General features: G+C 45.3%; 1 protein-coding gene across 5 annotated transcripts; it reads left to right on the plus strand.

The window, feature by feature from the left end:
* Nucleotides 1-902: 902 nt before the first annotated feature.
* Nucleotides 903-17,465, plus strand: LSM14B (LSM family member 14B). 5 transcript variants are annotated; one of them, XM_073582502.1, is made up of 9 exons: nucleotides 903-1,101; nucleotides 3,774-3,937; nucleotides 5,278-5,413; nucleotides 8,337-8,459; nucleotides 12,328-12,498; nucleotides 12,751-12,822; nucleotides 14,004-14,165; nucleotides 14,635-14,794; nucleotides 16,319-17,465. In XM_073582502.1, the coding sequence occupies exons 1-9, from the start codon at nucleotides 981-983 to the stop codon at nucleotides 16,482-16,484; spliced, it is 1,275 nt and encodes a 424-aa protein (XP_073438603.1). In that variant the 5' UTR covers nucleotides 903-980; the 3' UTR covers nucleotides 16,485-17,465. The 5 variants fall into 5 exon arrangements, with proteins under 5 accessions (XP_073438603.1, XP_073438605.1, XP_073438604.1 ...); XM_073582503.1 differs by having other exon boundaries at nucleotides 904-1,101; nucleotides 14,638-14,794; XM_073582504.1 differs by lacking the exon at nucleotides 12,751-12,822.
* The last annotated feature ends 4,390 nt before the right edge of the window (nucleotides 17,466-21,855 follow it).

Genomic DNA, 21,855 nt, shown 5'->3' on the forward strand with positions numbered 1-21,855 from the left:
GCATATTGAGAGGTATCGTCACTAGGACTCAGGAGACGTCATGATGGCGCAGAGTCTTGGTAATTAGAGCAGCAGCCACAGAGGTTGGCACTGCCCTGTTCCTGCTGCCATTATCTACTGACGTGGGCACACATCAGGGCCCACCAACCTACTGACTCCTTCCCCACCGGTGCTATATAAATAAATAATAATCAGGGCAGCGTGAATCCGTCAGCTCTTAGCTATTTGGCGACAACCCTTGATCTCCACCCTGCGGATCCCCAGATCGCCCACTTTTAAGTGATTTTTGCATGGATCTCCACTTTACAGTCCGGATTGCACTATTTTTTTTTACCGATTTTGTGTCTGTTGGCAAATATGGCGCCATCATGAAGCCAGTTCCTGCGTCAGCCAATACCTATGGTGGTGGTGATATGGGGGTGCGATGACGGCCGCCATATGCCCCACTGATGAGCCATACACCATAGGTTGAGGCACGTCCTATATAATGAGCAGGGCCCCAGCTGGCACACTTTGGTCAATGCACACAGGCATGTCACATCTGGAGATCATGTTTATGACTGAACACCTATAACACCCAGTGCCCGAAGCTCAGGCCGCCATCACCGTCCACAGATAACATTACCCCAACATAAACATTCGCCATCACCTAATCCCACCTACAACATGGCCGCCGCCGCCCCCCGAAGCAGTCGTCACTGTGGTCCAGCAGCTGCCGTCTTCCAGCGTCATTAGTTGCTGGGTCTCACGTTAATTCTGCCTGCGCCAGCCAATCAGAGCGCTCTACGTCACCAGCCGGGAGATGCCCGCACAGAGTGCGCAGTAAGAAACATGAGGTGGCCCCGCCCCCCGGCGTGTGAAAGGGCGGAGCAGAGCGCCTGCAATATAAACGGAGACAGTGGGCGGCGCCTGGCAGTCCAGGGGGGGTTTCTCAGGTGGAAAGGTGCGGACCAGCAGCGAGTTGCAGAAAAGCAGGCACTATGAGTTCAGGCACCCCGTACATCGGCAGCAAAATCAGCCTGATTTCCAAGGCTCAGATCCGCTATGAGGGCATCCTGTACACCATCGACACCGAGAACTCCACTGTGGCTCTAGCCAAAGGTGAGTAAGGGCCTGGTGGTCGTGAGGAGTGCGGGGGCAGCGCTCTCTGTGCGGATCACAGCCCTGTGTAACTCCCGCACTACGGCTGACGTAATGCGGGGCAGAAACGGCGCTCGCCAGGGGGCGGTGAGGAGCTGAGACCACCCCTGGGGGGCGAGAGCAGTGGGTGGGGCCATGGTGGGCTCCTGGGGGCTTTTCTGAAGCTAGTGACCCTGCTGCACGTGGCTGAGGGTGATGGTTGCAGTGTCGGGGTTAGAGGAGGAAAGATGGGGGCAGTGCTGGTAATGGGGGTCTCCCTGGAGCCCCCTTGTGTTGCACGAAGTCTGGTCACAGTAGAGCTGACCACCAGTGTCCTTGGTAGGGCTCTGCATATGACGTGATTGTGGAAGGCCCGTTTAAAGGGATACGCCTGTGAAAACAAGTTATCCACAGGTGTAATGATACTTTATTTATTGGTGGGGGTCTGCTGCTGGGACCCCAACTGATCAGCACAATGGGGAACTCTTCTCCCGCTTAGAATAGTGACAGTGCACCTGCTCCATCATACAAGCTCCCCATTCTGGCGATCAGTGCCGGTCGCTGCATCGGACCCCACTGACCAGTAAGTTATCACCTACCCTGCCGATGGTTGATGGCTTTTTTCACTTGACAGACCCTTTATTGACTGATAAGTGATGTCCTATAGTATGCCTATTTTACGAGGGGAGTAAAGCTCCGTATGGGGACCCGCTGTACAGGGCTGCGCACACTTGTGACTTTAGTGTTCTATCAAGAACATTTTTCTAACGTTATCCATGGGGACCACCCTTGTCTCCTGTCATGTAGCTATATTGGGGTTTGTCACATAAGCAGATCTCTGGCATGTACTTTATTAAGGCATAGACATGGAGACCCCAGTTTGTGATACTATGACTTTGCTTTCTGGGGGTCCTTGGCACTGCACCCATGACAATTGGCTTCTCTTCAATGGCTCTCAAATTAAAGGTGGTCTGTTATTAAACACTTGTAGGCTTGCCTGAATTTAAGGGTTGCTCCTTTAAGGATAGTCTCGTGTTTAGATGTGACGATGGGGGTCACGGTAATAAAAGGCTCTCCAGTGTCTGTACTGGATGTACAATGGCAGAAACGTCCCATAGGATGTAGCAGCTGTCTGCAGGTTAGTGTTAAGTGCTTTCTGCTGAGAGCACTTAAGCACTAGGCACCGCCTTCTGGACACTTGCAGGAGCAGCAAGCTCTAGATGAAAATCTTTGATCTCCAATGGTGTGAGAACACTATAATCAGCTCTCAATCTAGTGCTGTGTACTTCTGCAGGGTGATCACTGCTGACAGATCTCCTATAAAGGGAACCTGACAGCAGATACTATGTATCGGGCATTTGCTCTATGAACTCAGCCAGGTATGCTTGACTCCAGGAGCTGAGCCGCATTGTTGGCTCGTCAAAAAGGCCTGTCTTCAGAGGCTTCTCCTGCCTGATACCAATGAATGCCAGGTCTCTCCCTACATACGCATGCTGGGAGAGACCTGTCACTCGAGAGGAGCTGGGGGAAAGAAGCTGCTGAGGACAGTAAGTCTGCTGCATTTCAGTCACATACCTGGCTGCAGTCATACAGCCACTGTCCATTTCATGCTGCCCATGGATCTGACATATATCTGCTGTCAAGTTCCCTTTAAACATGTATCTCAAGCAATGGCATATAGCATGTGGTCGACTCTTTACAGGGTGAATTCAGTAGATGATTCCCTTAGATTAAAGCCACATGCTGGCCTGCAGAAGTTGCTGTACTTTTTCCCATAGTCGGAGGAAATGTGCAGGTCTTTCAAGTGGTTAACGAGCAGCTCTGGTGCATAGACGATGGGGGTCCTGAGCATTGAATCCATCTTACATTTTCCCTTGGAGCATATGGACAATGTTTTTTTTTAGTCTGTATAAAGGGGTTGTATTGTAAATGCATGTTCTCTTCTATATAGGTTAGCTAATGCACTTGTGGCTATATTCCCAAGAGTGCAAAAAAGCAACCAGCTCACCCAGGATCCTGGGGTCCTGAAGCACAGAACTCAAGGGACCCTTTGTAAAAGGGTTTCAGTGTCTTCAAACTGCAAAAGATTTTAGAACAGTGAAGATTCCATAGTCAGGATGAAGATGGCAATGCGTTCCGAAAGCACAACCTGCATTCTTTATCAGATAAAGCTGGAACCCCTTTTCTTTTTCCCCAAGAACATGGCTATGAAATGATGGTCCACCAATGCTCTATTCATTGTCAATGGGGCTGAAATACCAGAGTAGAACACTAAATGCATGGAGCAGTAATGTGTTTAGGACCACAAATATAATGCCCAAGATCCCTGTTCTTTGGATTTATGGGACCACCTGCAACAAGCAGCTTCTCAACTAATAACATATATGGTTTAGTCCCTTGAATGGAGCATGGCTCTAGGATTCTTGGCTTTTTAAGGGGGATGTTTGATGTCCAGTTGGAGTCTCACCCCTCCATGCATGAGAAAGTTGGGTTTTATTTCTGGCTATATAGTTAGCTCCTCTTGCAAATTTGCATTTTCCACACCTTGACAAAGTGCTTCTGGGCTCTGAACAACCTCAAGATGCAGTCATGGTGAGCTGGATCTTTTATCTTCCTTTTGTATATAACTGCTTTCTTTTTCCCAATGATTACAGTGCGTTCCTTTGGGACAGAAGACCGTCCAACAGACCGCCCTGCGCCTCCCCGTGAAGAGGTGTATGAGTATATAATATTCCGGGGTAGTGACATCAAAGACATTACGGTGTGTGAGCCCCCCAAAGCCCAGCATGCCTTACCCCAGGATCCAGCCATTGTCCAGGTATGACACCATAGGACCACTTCATCTGGATGATGCTTAATCTAGGGGAAATGAATGGGACTGACAATGCTGCTGTGTGTTTTCCCCAGTTCCCCAGTTTTGCAGTAATATAAGTTTAAATGTGAATCCATGCATCCAGTAATATTTGCTCAGTTTTGTGGGTTAAAATACTGTATTACAACCAAAAATTGATTGCAGGCATTGTAATGGTTAATTTCTCTTTTCGCTCATGGATCGTGTTATAAAATGTGCAGAGGGTGTGAGAAGCTCTTTAAAATGTCGCTGCCAGTTTCTGTCCATGTTTATGTAACGCTGCCCAGGATCCTGGCAGTGGCCAATCAGAGCAATTAAATAGATGAAAGCTGTGAACAAAGCAGAGTCATTGTCAGCTCCAAATTACACCTACAGCAGATTTGTGGGAGGGCTCAGGGTGGCTGTCGGGGGTGCGAGGGCTCAGGGTGGCTTTCCCTGTTTCAGTTGTGATGGGAAAACCTGTGTAACAGGTGGAGAAATCTGGAGACTGTTTAAGACATGTGAATGTGATGCCAAGTGGCAGCACCAAGTCAGATTTAGTATTTGTGTGCTTGGGAACCTTCTTACTCCAGTTTAGTTTTCAAGATCTCTGCTTGCTGACACTGGATCAATGTTCTTTACATCCAGAGGCTGATATCTCCTGCTAACTGTTAGCTACAACTGGGTCCTTTGTCCTGAACGCTGAGCTTCTGCAGTATGCCATCTGGGACACTCGTGGCAGATCAGGATATGCCTTGAGTGTGTGATAGATGTAGGTCCCAGCAGCTGTACCTGTCTCAATAATGGGACCTTTCAGGTGTTTAGAGGTGTTGTGCCTAGACTAAGTACAAATGTATACTTGCAGAAGAGTGGAACTAGATGGTGTGCAAGTGTCAATTGTCGGCAAGCTGAGTGGAGTTTCTAGTCTGGTTATGCATCAGAAACTGTACCATTCTGTGCCAGGCATAAAATAAAGAATTACACCTCCTACAGCAGGGTGACTACATACAGCTTTGATGTACCAGCACTGTTTTTCTGGGTGTCTAACCAATAAGGATAAAAAGCAGAGATGTAGCATCTAGGCTCTGCGAGGCACCGTAGTCCTGTGCAGTGGTGGACTAAAGAACAGTATAAGTGGGCCCCTTTACCTCTTGAGCCCCTGATACCCCAATGATATGTCCACCACTGACAGTCCCTGTAATATCCTTGCATTATGCAATCATACAGTTGCACGTTTGTCTTGCATAGTTAGCACGTAGATATTTCTGTGCATCGAGACAGTTTTCCTTCTGTTGTAAATTCATGCTTTGCTGTGATCTTGCCTGCAGTCATCCCTGGGTTCTGCCTCCACCAGTTCGTACCAGCCTTCTGTGCCTTACAGCCCGTTTCGAGGCATGCCGTCATATGGCCAGCTGGCTGCCTCCTCTCTTCTTAGCCAGCAGTACGCGGCCTCCCTGGGTCTAGGTATGTAATGTGCAATTGCTATTCCATTGTCTACCATGTATGATGTCCCAGCGTAGTCTGCTTTATCTGCTGGGTCACTGTAAGATAGAGCAGCTCTACTACAGACACATTAGACTAAAGCTGGCCATATACAGTGGGTATGGAAAGTATTCAGACCCCTTTACATTTTTCACTGTTTCCTTGCAGCCATTTGTAAAATTCAAAAAAGTTCATTTTTTTCTCATGCACACTCCACACCCCATCTTGACTGAAAAATACAGAAATGTAGAAATTTTTGCAAATTTATTAAAGAAACTCAAATCACATGGTCATAAGTATTCAGACCCTTTGCTTAGTATTGAGTAGAAACACCCTTTTGAGCTAGTACAGCCATGACTTGTCTTGGGAATGATGCAACAAGCTTTTCACACCTGGGTTTGGGGATCCTCTGCCATTGTTCTTTGCAGATCCTCTCCAGTTCTGTCAGGTTGGATGGTGAACGTTAGTGGACAGCCATTTTCAGGTCTCTCCAGAGATGCTCAATTGGGTTTAGGTCAGGGCTCTGGCTGGGCCAGTCAAGAATGGTCAGAGTTCTGAAGCCACTCCTTTTGTTATTTTAGCTGTCTGTTTAGGGTCATTGTCTTGTTGGAAGGTGAACCTTCAGCCAAATCTGAGGTCCAGAGCACTCTGGAAGAGGTTTTCATCCAGGATATTTCTGTACTTGGCCGCATTCATGTTTCCTTCAATTGCAACCAGCCGTCCTGTCCCTGCAGCTGAAAAATACCCCTATAGCATGATGCTGCCACCATGTTTCACTGTTGGGATTGTATTGGGCAGGTGATGAGCAGTGTCCTGGTTTTCTCCACACATACCGCTTAGAATTATCACCAAAAAGGTCCATCTTTGTCTCATCAGACCAGAGAATCTTATTTCTCAGTCATTCATGTGTTTTTTTTAGCAAACTCTATATGGGCTTTTATGTCTGGCACTGAGGAGAGGCTTTTGTCGGGCCACTTTGCCATAAAGGCCCGAATGATGGAGGGCTGCAGTGATTGACTTTGTGGAACTTTCTCCCATTTCCCTACTGCATCTGTGGAGCTCAGCCACAGTGGTCATGGGGTTCTTCTTTACCTCTCACCAAGGCTCTTTTCCCACGATTGCTCAGCTTGGTTGGACGGCCAGATCTAGGAATACTTCTGGTGGTCCCAAACGTCTTACATTATGGAGGCCACTGTGCTCTTAGGAACCTTGAGTACTGCAGAAATTCTTTTGTAACCTTGGCCAGATGTGTGCCTTGCCACAATTGTCTCTGAGCTCCTTGGCCAGTTCCTTTGACCTCATGATTCTCATTTGGTGTGACATTGCACTGTGAGGTCTTATATAGACAGGTGTGGCCTTTACAAATCAAGTCCTATCAGTTTAATTAAACACAGCTGGACTCCAATGAAGGAGTAGAACTATCTAAAGGAGGATGACGAGAAAATGGACAGCATGTGACTTAAATGAGTGAGCAAAGGTTCTGAATACTTAAGATCATGTGATATTGCAGTTTTTCTTTCATTTGCAAAAATTTCTACTTTTTCAGCCAAGATGGGGTGCAGTGTACATTAATGAGAAAAATTAACTTTTTTGAATTTGCCAAGTCGCTGCAATGAAACAGTCAAAATTTAACAGGATCTGAATACTTTCCGTACCCACTGTACATGTGGGCTATTGGCTGAATCGTTGGTCAGCAGGGTGCAATCTCTTTGGACTTCCCCCTCACTTAAGGTGAGAGGAGAAAATCACTGTCACACATTGCTTGTCACCCTTGAAATAAGAACTAGATGTTGAAATTCCAACTGCCCAATCCATCTCTTCCCTGCATCTGTTGAGGCCCCCATACAGATTAGATGGTCAGCCAAGCCCTCCAATATCTGCTGGTTTGGCAAGCCTGCATCTAATGAGCATGGGGGTCTTAAAGGTGGGTTCACAAATACTATATTAGCTGTAGACTTTTTCCACAGCCACATCTAACTAAATCATGCAGATTCATGGAAGATTTGAATTTTGCTGCCAGTCACCAACAGATTCCCAACAATCTGTCCAGAACAAAAATCTACTGGGCTACTGGCATTTTCAGGGCATCACTTTTCTGCACCCCCTTTCCTTCTGCCACATATTGCCCAGCTTATAATTCATATTAAGCTTCTAGTAAATTTGTTAATTCTTTTTTCTACCCCTGGACTTTGGGGAGTGTGCAGGTAATCACAGCAAAATTCTGGGATTTAAAAATCTTGTTGAAAGTCAGGAGCATAAAAAGTGAAAACAAATTAAAAAAAAAAAAAAAATTGCCGCAGTTCTGATACATGTGAATGTACCTTTATGGAATGCCATGTAGCATGTTCTTAAATTGTTTTGTAAAAGCTAAGCACAACTGGTATATAATATAGCCTGCTGAAATAAACATGATTGAGTTTCAGGCCAATAGATTCTAGTATCAGGATCAATACAAAATGGGTAGTTACTCTTCTGGGGCTTAGTGGAGTCATTGCAACTTTCCAGTTCTGGGGTTCTTCATTTTTCAGCAGTTTTGATTTAAAAAACAAACTAATTTGTTAAAAAATAAATGTAGAGGAAAGTTCCAGAATTGGTGTAAATTTAGTAAATGCCCTCAGTCTCTAGAGCTTCAGCCTTAAACTTGAGTGCAAACCTTTTTTGGAAAAAAGCCTAGGCTATCGATCCTTTCCAAAGCCTGAAATGGCTGATAAAGGGGAATAATGAATTGCATGTACAGCAAATTGCTCTAATACTGGGGTAAGGGGTCTGCAGGGGTAAACGGTAAGCTAATCTGTAGTTGTATGTTTGGGTTGGCTTGCATGTGGCATCGGGAAGTGATGTATGCTGAGATCTGTTGCTTGCCGTAATGATGAACTGTTAATAACTTGTTGCACTGTCCATGCAGAGAAGCTGGTAAGCCCTTCGGCTTCGGCATCAGCCGCAGCATCCAGCTCCTCCTCTTCCCCATCACCACAGCCTGTGGCATCGGATCCTGACTTGCTGGCAGAGGCCCCGCACCTCCCTAAGGGTAACATCGCTGGCATGTGTTTCTTATTCGCATGCTTTTGTCCTTAGTTGTGTTCATGGGTAGAGTAGTCATTGTTTCCTTGTTCCACGTCTACTAACATTGTGCTTGTGGTGTTGTCCCGCGTCAGACCTATGCTCTTATTACCGGATCAGTGTGCAGAGCTACTGCAGCGGCCACAGAGGAGAATGTGATTACTATCAAGGAGGCATTCTAGAAAAAAATGGCCAATAAGACACTAGCCCATGAGTATGCGGAGTGTTGGCTGGAGCAGGTCTTGTATCACGAAGGGGTTTCTTTTTTGTACTGTGTCCATCTGTGATCAGCTTATGGTAGGTGTTCAGTATCCCTGCAGTGCCACCACAGGTTATATTGGGCATTACAACGTGGCTATGTATATAAACAACAGGCTTGTGTGAAACAAGAGGGGTCTTTTTGGGAGCTTATCGAACTGTCCCCCTATTAACCCAGAATTCACCAACTGGTTGAGTTTTCTAAACTATACAACCCCTCTAAGAGTCAAATATAGTAATCTCAGGTGCAGTAATGTCCCAGAAGCTTCTGATGACCAGACATGCTGCTTCTCTACACTTATCCTGTAAGGGGTTGGGCACGGCATATGAATGTAACAGGCCACTTCCCAGATTTGGATTCTGATATTGGCTCATAAAGATGCTGAAAGTCTCACGCTCTACTGCTGACAGGGAAGCTGCTGCATTTGTCTGATTCTTTCAAAGAGCTGATCGTGTGGATCTTCCAGAAATCAGTAGGTCAGAAGATAGTGACCACTTCTGTACTAACTAGACTCCTGTTGGCACAAGTCTGCAATTTCCATTAACTTGGACCCCCTGATAATGCAGTCTACAGCCTTATCCTAGTTTCAGATTTTTCTTTTGGTGACCTCTTGTGGTACATACTGGATGGGAGCACTGTCCAGACTGCCATAGATTCTCTAGCTCTCATGTATCAGCCTTTGTTCCTGGAGTGATCACATAATTATCTCCTGATCTACAATAAGGAGCTGCTGTCACATAAACCTTCATATCCTTTCCTCCTCTCTCCTGACAGAACTGTTCCCCTCTGCTATCTCTTCCCTGCTGCTATCTCTAACACTGAGGGGAGGGCAGAGCTGTCAGTTCAATGAGATTTTGCAGCTAACTAGGTGTATGATTCTGCAAGTGCTAACTTTTTACTGAAGACCAGCAACTACTTCATAGGCGTTAAAGTAAATGGACAATAAGAATAACTATATAAATCATAGACAGGAGATGCATGTTTACTACATGATGTACTAGTAACCAGGGTAAAATATAACATGCATAATATGACTTAATCAAGAGGGATGGATTGCTGAATTGTCAGCAAAGCATGGTAAAAAATATCAATATCCCAATAATAAAATACAAAACTTTATTGAACAATCATGTTGTGTACGGGGACAAGGGGACAGAACAAATACATGTTGTAAAAAGGCATATGGTTTGTAATCTAAGAATACATCATACTGTGGATATAATACAGGATCTACCAGGTAATTAAAAATGAAAACATCCTGTGCAACCTAGGAGATCACAGTAGCCCCTACTATAAAGTATAGATACAGGCTGTACTAGTAAAGCTTTAATCAAATAGGATCACAATGTAGTGTTAATATATGCCCATTGCTGTTTCATCATTTCATATGTCCTAAAGAGTCCCACACATCGCCTGCTGAATACTAATATGTAGATAATGACAGCAAAGTAAAGACATAGTGTAAATACCTGACTAGATATAGAGCAGAGCAATCCCTAAATGGACACTCACCCACCCCGACGTGCGTCTTGGCAGTCTTCATCAGGGACCTCCCTATTGGTTCAGTCTATAGTAGTCAGTCCAGTACACTGGTTCACCTTTAAAACCAGGTTATACCCAATTCACACTAGGATTTGGACCATGGTAAATACATCCCCAGCTTTCCTTAGTGTGGATATCCAAGAGTAACTGGGCAGTTGCACTAAGTTTAATTCACCTTAGTTGGTTTCAGCTAAACTACAGCACCCATCAGCAGAGTTCTTGTATGTCTCTACAGCACCCATCAGCAGAGTTCTTGTATGTCTCTACAGCACCCATCAGCAGAGTTCTTGTATGTCTCTAGAGCACCCATCAGCAGAGTTCTTGTATGTCTCTAGAGCACCCATCAGCAGAGTTCTTGTATGTCTCTAGAGCACCCATCAGCAGAGTTCTTGTATGTCTCTAGAGCACCCATCAGCAGAGTTCTTGTATTTCTCTAGAGCACCCATCAGCAGAGTTCTTGTATTTCTCTAGAGCACCCATCAGCAGAGTTCTTGTATTTCTCTAGAGCACCCATCAGCAGAGTTCTTGTATTTCTCTAGAGCACCCATCAGCAGAGTTCTTGTATTTCTCTAGAGCACCCATCAGCAGAGTTCTTGTATTTCTCTAGAGCACCCATCAGCAGAGTTCTTGTATTTCTCTAGAGCACCCATCAGCAGAGTTCTTGTATTTCTCTAGAGCACCCATCAGCAGAGTTCTTGTATTTCTCTAGAGCACCCATCAGCAGAGTTCTTGTATTTCTCTAGAGCACCCATCAGCAGAGTTCTTGTATTTCTCTAGAGCACCCATCAGCAGAGTTCTTGTATTTCTCTAGAGCACCCATCAGCAGAGTTCTTGTATTTCTCTAGAGCACCCATCAGCAGAGTTCTTGTATTTCTGGAGGGGATGAAGCTCTGCTTTGCTGTTAAAGCTCCATATCCTCTGGATAATGTGCCAGGTTACATGGCAGCCTTCTAAATCTGCCTGCAGACAGCTCCCTGTAGAGGTCACCACAGGTGTCCAGAATTCTTCTCATTGCACTGTATAGTGGATTTGAGGTTCTTAATGAAGGGCTGATACTAATGAATTTGAATCCTGAAGTCATAAGTGCAATGTTTTGCACCAAACTAATTATAAATGAAGTGTAACAATGAGTTCATTTTAAGAAGCACATTCCCTGCTGCAGAGTTGATTCGCTTGATGGTTTTTGCTAGTCACGCATCTGTCTGTTGTCCATTTTAGTTTATGGTGTTTGCATGTGTTTGTAGCAGTCATGTTATAATGAAGGCACTGTATGCCATCATGTGAGCTGCAATCCCTTTCAGAATCCTGTTATTCCACTGGGTATTCCTGCTGTAAAAGGTATCCAGGGACCCTCACCAGATTGGGACTTGTCTGTCTTTTTAATATGGCCATGGTCAATCGTTTGCTCCTCCGCTTCATTGAGTCCACAGGATTAAGTACATCTCTTGGCCATTGGTGCTTCAGTACAACTGCCCCTCTAGACTGAGCACATGGTGGGAGAAACAGCAGTGCTCCTTATTTTGCCGACCCTTGGCGATACTACTGGTTGTACCACCACCTATATAGTGGTTATTGCTATCTAGTGGATGGATAACTTGAACCAGTATACCCCTTTAACTGACTGGGATTATTAGGTACTACCTGTTTTTTGTTCAGGATTGGAACATGGCTGCTTTCTTCTGTAAACAGTGCCACTCTGGTCCACAGGTTGTGTGTGGTATTGCAGCTTTAATTTCAATTGAATTTGAGCTGCAGTAGAACACTTGACCTGTGGAGAGATGAGGTGTGATTTTTGTAAGAAAGCAGTCATGTCTGTGGCTGGAAAACCTCTTTAACAACTAAACTGGAATTTCACAGGACAGTTCAGCTTTGCTGTCTTCATACCCAGTTGGCTTATTGCTGGTAGCTCTATTTTTTGGTGCCTTCATTATAACTTTGTGTAAGGCCTCCCTATAGACATTGAGCATTGCTGGGGGCTCCCATGCCAGTTCTACCTGGACATGCTGACTAATGTGCTCCACTTTTCTGCCTGCAGCTGGTTTCCCATCCATCCCAGTAAAGAAAAGTCCGATGGTGGAACAAGCTGTCCAGACTGGGCCAATGGAGAATGTGACGCAGAAGAAGCTGCAGCCGGCAAAGGGACCACTTGTGAGCCAGCGGGGGAACAGACAAGGCCAGATAGCAGGGCAGCCTGCACCTGTAAATGGTAAATGGTGGTGGTTTTGGGTATAGGCTGTTTCACTGGCATCCATGGGCTCGAGTCCTGAGTGCATTTAGCGTTACTGATCACTTCCATAAGTCATGGTTGGTGCGTTATAAAGTTCCTGCAATGATTATGGGGTAGCATTCCCAGTTACCATTGCTCAACAGGGAGTGTACCAGTGTTCATACTAGGCAGCACCACCTGCACTAAACCTGGTATGTCATTTATGTAGAACCCCTTCTGATTTTTTTTCAGTACCACCTCAGACTGCACCGACACAGAATATGATCAATGATGAGAATAGACGACCCCAAAGACGGAGGTCAGGTAAAATAATGGGGTGTGGTGGTCACATCACTGTGGGTGATCATTGGGTGCAGTGAAAGCAATCACCCAGCTATTATCCCCAAGGGAAGTTGAGGAGAGCCACATATAGGGCAAACATGGTCTATGGTGCCCAATCAACCAGGGGACTACCATATAGTACATGGCAAGGCCAAGTTTGTTATAATAGGGCACACTTAATGGCTCTGGAGCATAGATCTTATTGGGGGACCCTTTCAATGGCCAGAAGCTCTTTGGAAATTTTCCAATTGGCCATTTTTCAGTCTTGTAGGGTTATCAGTTCCATGTGGATACAGCTTTAAAGGGAATCTGTCACCCTTTTTTTTGACTATCAGCTACCGGCATTGACATCAGGGGCTTATCTACAACATTCTGTAATGCTGTATATAAGCCCCCGATGTAACCTGAAAGATAAGAAAAACACGTTAGACTATACTCACTGGAGGGGGCGGTCCAGTTCGATGGGTGTCACGGTCCGTTCCGACGCCTCCCATCTTCATACGATGTCGTCCTCTTCTTCCCTTCCTGTAGTAGCTCAGGCGCACTGCTCTGCCCTGTTGAGGGCAAAGCAGAATACTGCATGTGCCAGACCTCTCCTGATGCCTGCGCACTGCAGGATTCTGCTCTGCCCTCAACAGGACAGAGTGGTGCGCCTGTGCCAGAGCCACTACAGGAACGGAAGAAGAGGGCGGCATCGTATGAAGATGGGAGGCACCGGACCGTGACACCATCGGACTGGACCGCCCCTCCAGTGAGTATAATCTAAGGTGTTTTTCTTTCAGGTTACATCGGGGGCTTATCTACAGCATTACAGAATGCTGTAGATAAGCCTCTGATGTCAATGGTGACAGATTCCCTTTATGTAGTAATTTTAACTACTTGCTTTCATTAAATAAAAATGCATATATTAGCAGTATGATAAGCAAAATGTCTCCATTGACTGACAGCAAGTGGATCGTAAAAACAAAGTATAGTTTATGTGCCCAAAACTGGATAAGAATGAACCACCTAGGTTTGGTAGTCGCTTATGTGCCCCAACTGATGCCAGAAGTGTAAACCTTTCCATGTCTGACTTGTGGTAACCATTGTCCCCGCTCTCTCCCTCCAAATGTCATTGGCAGTACAAGCTCCATATTAACTATGGTCACCATGTGATTCTTCAGGTAACAGACGGGCCAGGAATCGCTCTCGGGGGCAAAACCGGCAAACTACTGTCAAAGATAACGCGATTAAATTTGACGGGGACTTTGATTTTGAAAGTGCAAATGCTCAGTTTAATCGGGAAGAACTGGACAAAGAATTCAAGGATAAACTAAACTTCAAAGGTAGATTTATGTCCATAAGATCTGATGAACTATAGCCATGGATTCTTGCTCCATGGAAAAGTGATAACTTCTAGATGAGTGGGGTCTGATTGCTGATCCATGGAGAAGCATGCACACTTTGCTCCATTCAGCAAGTCAGATGCCCCCTCATGGAAATGGGTGGTCTCCATGGTTGGACCCACCATCTTCCTCCCCCAATTTAGATGTTCTTGCATTTCCTGTAAATCTGTGAATAACTGGAATACCCAATATTGGCAGCACATCACCAGTTGTGGCTGGAGAGCGCCCGTGTCTGTAGTACGTTGGCTCATGTGAATGAGCCAGCTGCTTATTCTGCTGGCCGGTGGCATGTCTACACATGGTGAGCAGAAATGGGCCCTCGTATGACCTCTTGTTTGGCAGATTATGGGCCTGTATAAAACCTATTTTACTTAATTTCATGCTGGATTAACCAGTTTATTTTTCCTAGCAGATGACAAGCCTGATAAGGAGGGCGATGAGAAGGGAGACTCTGGAGTGGAAACCCAGAATAGTGATGGGAATCCAGAGGAAGATCCCCTGGGACCCAATATATACTATGACCGTACCAAGTCTTTCTTCGATAATATTTCTTCAGAGATGAAATCCAGGTGGACAGTCATGTTTCTGTTAAAGTTTTTTTTAAATGAGTTCTTAGTGGTCAGCTCCATATTCCTTCCTATGATGTACTAGTACAGTGAATGCTGCAAAATTTCAGTTGAGGCTGCAGTTTAAAATACAGCTTTGCAGTGTATTGCAGGATAACTAGTGTTTTTACACGTTCTCCACCAGCAGAATAGTGGGTGCTGCACTGAACTCGCATTGTATCCTATTATACTCTAGAGCTGCACTCACTATTCTGCTGGTGGAGTCACTGTGTACATTCATTACATTACTGATCCTGTACTGATCCTGAGTTACATCCTGTATTATACTCCAGAGCTGCACTCACTATTCTGCTGGTGGAGTCACTGTGTACATTCATTACATTACTGATCCTGTACTGATCCTGAGTTACATCCTGTATTATACTCCAGAGCTGCACTCACTATTCTGCTGGTGGAGTCTGTTATGATTGAGTCACCGTAGGAGGCAAAAACAGAAATGCTAGCCAAGTCCTGAAAACCAGAGAAGTTGGCAACTATCAGATTGCAGACCCCTGAACCTATCAACACAATTAGCAGCAGCCGTGGGGGGTTCCTACGATGACCTAGACCCCTCGATCACAGCCGGAGAGATACATAGGCCTAAAGAAGGAAAGGGGAAATCTAACTGCCCCAGAGCAGACCCCAAAGCAATAGGCAGCCCCCCACATATGACGGTGAAGCAAGATGAAAACACTTACACAGACAAAAAGACAGGCTGAGCAAAGACGGGGCCCAAAAACTAGATAGGAACGGATAGGAAGGCTGCTGTCTGCAATCTGCCAAAACCCTATCAGAGACAAAAGCCAACAAGCTGATATAAAAATGGCCCTGAAGCAACTAAGCTTCAAAAACTAAATCAGCACTCAGGTACTTTCAGAAGACAGAGCTCACGGAATACTGCACACTCCAGCAGGGAGTGGCAGAATCCAAAAAGCAAGAAAAACAAAACTTAGAAGCAAAAAGGCAAAACAGAAAACTTAGCTTTAGGAGAGCAGGAATCAGACTGGTGTCCAAGAGTCCACAGAGAAATCACCCGCAGGGCAGAAAGGGCGAAGGCTGCCTTAAATCCAGTCAGTGACTCCACTCAGCCAATCGTCTTCATTAGTCCCAGGTGCCTGATAATCAGGCTCACTACCTTCCTTCACTAGAATAGGGAGTTCACCAGGCCTCAGTGACGGACGGAGGGGAAAATGAACTCACAACAGGAGTCACTATGTACATACATTACTTATCCTATGCTGATCCTGAGCTACATCCTGTATTATACTCCAGAGCTGCACTCACTATTCTGCTGGTGCAGTCAGTGTACATTCATTACATTACTTATCCTGTACTGATCCTGAGTTACATCCTGTATTATACTCCAGAGCTGCACTCACTGTTCTGCTAGTGGAATCACTGTGTACATACATTACTTATCCTGTACTGATCCTGAAATACTGTGATAAACTGAAGACCTAAATTGATTAACGATTCTCTTGTCTGCAGACGCACCACGTGGGCAGAGGAGAAAAAGCTGAACACTGAAACCTTTGGGGTCTCTGGCAGATTCCGTCGAGGCCGCAGCTTTCGCGGTGGGTTCCGAGGAGGAAGGGGTGGTGCCGTTTCACGAAGAAACCAGACAACGCAGAGGGCTGGCACTGGGAGGGTGTGAAGACTTCTGTCAGTAACATGGACAAAAAAGGGGTTTGTCTCTAAATGGACTAGTCTTCCATAACTTTTTTTCCCCCCTTCCCACAGCCCTCAAATCGCTTTGTAGCAGCTCTGTAACTGTACTGGGCAGGATAAGCCCCTGCATTGCTTTCACCTGTATAACACTGGTTTGTAAAGGCTACAGATTGGACTTGGCACAGACGTGTATAGGAGACCATGGCAGTGCTTTATCATGTAGGGGAATGCTTTGTGGTACATCAGTGAGGTGAGCAGTTATGTTTTGGACCTCAGAAGGAAGGAGATTTTTTTTCTTGTACTTTTTAATGTATAATTTGAATGCCAGTTTCTTTTTCTAGGAGGGGGTTTTAATGGCTTTGTATTGTGCTCAGATGAGTGATCTGCTCACCGTCCCCCCCCCCCCCCCCCTTAAAATTTATGTTAAGATATCACCTGAGTATTATCTGTGCACCAAAGTGGGTGCATCGGTAGGTGGTGGGTACAGCGTCACCCCTTCACTGATTATTTTAGTTTTTTTCTTTCATTAAAGCCTTTTGTTTTGTTGTCGCCAGCGCCATCCTTGTAACACTGGCCCAGACTGCTAGCCACAAGGGCCATGCAACAAGGACTAGTCGCCCTGCCGCCCTCAAGGACAATTGTCCTGCTGTGCATGGACACCTGGTGCAAGGTTGCAACCTCAACTCTTAAGCCAAGTTCTTCCACAACGCAGCATGACTCTGAAGCTATCCTCTAGCATAAATGCCACAAGATGAGTCTGCATGAGATGGATCTGTTTTTTGTTTTTTCTTTACATTGATGCACTTAACCCAGTATTGTAAAATTTTCTGCAAACGACCATTTTTAAGTTATAACATTTAATTTAAGAAAGTGTCTTTATTTTTGTAGAATCCTGGTGCTGATAACCAGTAGCCCATGGGGGATGTGATTTAAATTGTAAGCTACCAATAAATCTACAACCATTTGACTTGTGCCATATATTTATTCCACCTCCTGCTGCACTTAGTACAAAATGACTGCTCAAACCAAGCTCAGATTCTCTGTGCACCCTTTGTGTGGCTGCACTGTGCAGTGCACTGTTCGGCCTGCTTGTTTTGCATCTTTCTACACCTTCTTGACCCATAATTTATAGCTCTAGCTTTACAAGAGCCAGAACAGGGATAAAAACAAGTGGATGGAAAGGTACACTGAACTGCTCAGCCATGCCAGTGGTGCAGTGTGCATGCTTGGATTGAACAGTCACTTGACACTCAGACCTGCTTAGACCGGATCTGTATAGGTGAGAACTGGTTAGCTTGGTGTTAATTCCACCTCTAAAACTCCTTGCTTCCCAACTGCCAGAATTGGGGACACAAGTCTGTTATCTACAGGCAGAAAACTGGTCACTAGGATAGGAGTTGTAGTGGGAGGCTACAGATGACTATACTCGATTTCAAAGTCTTCGGTCAACTATCTGTGCGTGAACACTGATGCTTCATTTAGGTTTTCAGGCAGAGGAGAACAAGTTATCTTGTGATCTCTTGGAATAGCAGAGATGGGTAGGTGGTTGCAATAAGTGACAATCTCATGAAGTTGGTAGCTGTACGCCGACTCCATTTAAACTATTGCACCCTTTATGTAGGTTAGGGCAAGGTTCCCCAACTCCTGTCCTCAAGACCCACCAACAGATCATGTTTTCAGGATTTCCTTAGTATTGCACAGGTGACGCAATTATCACCTGAGCAATACTAAGGAAATCCTGAAAACATGATCTGTTGGTGGGTCTTGAGGACTGGAGTTGGGGAACCCTGGGTTAGGGAATTTAAGGCAAACATCTGAACAGGGTAAACTTGGTCTTTAGTTACTGCTATTTTTAATGCTGTTGTAGCAGGACATTGGCACAGCTGTGCCAATGTGCCCCAATTGCTCTTAGCCGTCAGCAATATTGCAGGGAGTATATTGCCATACTAGAATATGCCAGCACATGTACCATAACTTGCATTTTTAGATCCAGTGGTGGATCCTGAGTTTTCACCTTAATCTATTTCATGGTCAGGTCTGACATCAGAGGTTACACCTGGTGATCACCAAACATATGGGATTGTCTGACTTCATTCATGTTTAAATACAATAGGCAAAAGTCTGTGACTGGTCTAGGAAAAACCATCTGTTTCCACCAAGGTAAGTGCAGGAAAGTCTGTAAATACCATTGTATCAAGACTGTGATTAGCAGACTGAACTGTGGATTAAAGAATGTGTAGAGCAAATGCTTCCTTTATATTCATTAGTGTCCTTCTGCCATATGCCTTCTGGTTAGTGTCTGAACTTACCATTGGGTAGAGAATAGCAGAAATGGATCCATATAAAGAACAGCTGCCTTCTGGTTCATGGGGGTCAATAAATCCATGTACAGATGCTGTTTACTTGATGATTAAACACTTTAGGCCATGCTTCATATTATCTTCCACCAAATTCTGCAAAATGGTGCACATGGTTAATGAATTTGGCACAAAATGTATGTCTTGAGTCTTTTGTGACTTCTCAGCACCAAAAGTGTCAAATCCTTGTCTAAAGATACCCCACATAGAAAACTCCTCTGGGATGGAACTGGAGTGAGATGTGAAAAAAATGCAATGTTTGGCAAGTCATGTGTTGTGAATCTGATGTGTCCAACACATCTGGATGAGCAAACTTAAAAATATTAAGGTGGTGTAAAATAAGGTGCAGATATAGTAATCTATAAAGAAAAATGCAACAGCAATGAATCTGGGCCTTTGTCTATTAAGTTTCTGGAAAGTTTTTTTTTTTTTTAAGCATGTAGAGGTGTCAATCTGAGTTTATCAGGGTCCTAGCATGCTATTATATATCTGTATCTACACTGTCTGATGGAACAGAAGAAAGCAGTGTAGGGATATTTCCCAACATACTACACCTGATTAAGCTTTTTAATTCTGCATTAATTGTTGTACACTATTTCTGCATACATACTGTATATATGACTTTGAAAAAAACTTTTGGGGGGGTAGAGCCTATATTTCTGTTGATGGCTGCAGACTGAGTTATCTGGGAATCAGTGAACTTTTTTTTATAATTTCTGAGCTCTCAGCTGGTTTGACCAGAACTTTCCTCTCCATTTTCCTACACTTCTAAATGAGGTGAGAAGCCACCATTATTGGATACAAATCTGGTACATTGGAGCTAGCACTAGAATCACAAGTCACTGTAGTCTTAGACTATGTGCACACGCTGCGATTCCAGCCGCAGCAGTTCTGCAGAGTGTACAGTAGCATGTTATCCTATGGGATTTACATTCTGCTGTGCATTTTTAGCTGCAGAAAAGCTGCGGTTTTGAATCCGCAGAAAGAATTGACATGTCACTACTTTTCTGCGGATTCTGCTGCGGTTTACCATCTCCTCCATTGTAGAGGTGATAAACCGCAGGTCATTTTACCTGCGGTCCTGCAGATAAAAAAAATCTACAGACCAATCTGCAGCGTGTGCACATAGCCTTACTGACCTCTGATTTTCCGTACAAGGTTCTCCTCTTGTCCTGTGTGAGGCCATCCTGAGTAATGAGCCTTCTACAGCTACATTCTGTGTCTATGCATGTGTGCTGGAAACGAGTACTTGTGGATGGTAACACTGTAGGACAGTGACATGTGCAACTTAATGGCTATGGCATCTTCCCTTCAAAAATGGTAAATCCCTCTGCAGGATGTAGCAGTGGGAACGAAGACTTGGGGTATGTGCACACGATCAGGAATTGCTGCAGGTTGTACTTGTGCAGCGTCCAGATGTTACAGAACAGTGGATGTGATTAAGAAATCCCATGTCCACTATGTGTCCACAGCCATCGGTGGAGACTGAAATGCAGTGTCTCTCTCCAGACCACAGTGTGTCAATTTCACAAGGAGATGCTAGTCTCTGCAAGAGTTCACAGAATGTATTGGATGCAGTGAATTGGCACGGTTCAGTGAACACATACAGATTCACCTGCGTGCAATACATGCACTGTGCCCAAAGCGCTGCCACTTCTTGATAGTCCTCACATACCCTTAGGCTTCCTGCCCACAATGAGTTATTGGTGAGTTTTTGATGCTGTGGAAAAAAGTCTTAGGCTGGGTTCACATTGCGTTTACACAGCCCATTAAACGCATAGCTGCGTTAACACTATAGCATAACATGTTCTACTAGCGCAGATGCTCCATCTGTGCTAGCGGTGACAGAGCCTCAGATGCTGCAGCCTGTGTCCGAGGCTGTCACTGAATGACGGCACATCGCGAACGCGTGCTGCTTTACGGCATGTGTCAACGGACTGCTAAACGTAATGTGAACCCAGCTGACAGTTCCTGTAAAGTGGATGTATAGAGACTTCCTGCCCCCTGTCACTTTAACTCTGCATGAACTGACGGGCGGTGCATGTTTCAAATCTGCAGCAGGTCAACTTTTGTGGGTACGCTGAGTTTTCGGTATAGATTTTCCCCATAGACTCGCATTAGAGGCAAAAAAGTCACAGGTAAAAAATGCATGTGTTTTTAGTGGGTTTCTGCTGTGGAACTAAATAAAAAATTGCATATAATCCACACCTAAGTATCAGTGCATTCAAAGCCAAATAGGAAGTATCAAAAGCAAAGCAGCTTTAGGCTATGTGCCCACGTTGGCGTTATTAAACACCCAGGAAACTGGTCTCCTTCCCAGAAAACATGTTTTTTGCTGCGATTTTTGTGCAAAAACCATGTGTTTTTGATGCGTTTTTTCCCTCGTGTCCTTTGGACTATAGGAAATAGCCAAAAACGTGGCCCTAAGCGGAAATTAATGAACATGCTGTGTTTTTTACCGCTAAGCGTTTCCTTAGCGGTAAAAAATGCATCCATTGGCACAAAGGCCAAAACGCATTAAAATGAATGGGATGCTTTTAAGTGTCTTTAACCCCTTTCTGACATCAGACGTACTATCCCGTCCATGGGACCCGGGCCCCTATGCCCATGGACTGGATAGTACGTCTACCGCGATCAGCGGCGCCCACGTGGTGAGCGCCGCTGATCGCGGCCGGGTGTCAGCTGATTATCACAGCTGACACCCGGCACAATGTGTCAGGGGCAGTCACGGACCGCCCCCGACATGTTAACCCCTTGCACACCGTGATCAAACACGATCGCGGTGTACCGGGGGTTAAAGGGAAGCATCGGCAGGGAGCCCCCCACGGCAGCGCAATGTGCAGCGCTGCTGCGGGGGGGCTCCTTTCCTGCAGGCCCCCGAATCCAAGATGGCGACGGGGCCTGCGGGAAGCTGGCTTCCTCAGTGCCTGCAAAGCGCAGGCAAGAGTAAGTCTTCTATGCCTGTGACAGATTGCTGATCTGTCACAGTGATGTGTCAGA

This window comes from Dendrobates tinctorius, unplaced genomic scaffold (genome assembly GCF_039654945.1).
Source record: "Dendrobates tinctorius isolate UK_male_01 unplaced genomic scaffold, ASM3965494v1 ptg000071l, whole genome shotgun sequence".
In the NCBI taxonomy this organism is placed as follows: Eukaryota; Metazoa; Chordata; class Amphibia; order Anura; family Dendrobatidae; genus Dendrobates; species Dendrobates tinctorius.

Bases quoted from the DNA above. Each gene is read 5' to 3' on its own strand.
- LSM14B (XM_073582502.1), top strand. From the start codon at position 981: ATGAGTTCAGGCACCCCGTACATCGGCAGCAAAATCAGCCTGATTTCC. The intron at 5,414-8,336 runs GTATGTAATGTG...CTGTCCATGCAG, and splicing joins CGCGGCCTCCCTGGGTCTAG to AGAAGCTGGTAAGCCCTTCG. The intron at 12,499-12,750 runs GTAAATGGTGGT...ATTTTTTTTCAG, and splicing joins GCAGCCTGCACCTGTAAATG to TACCACCTCAGACTGCACCG.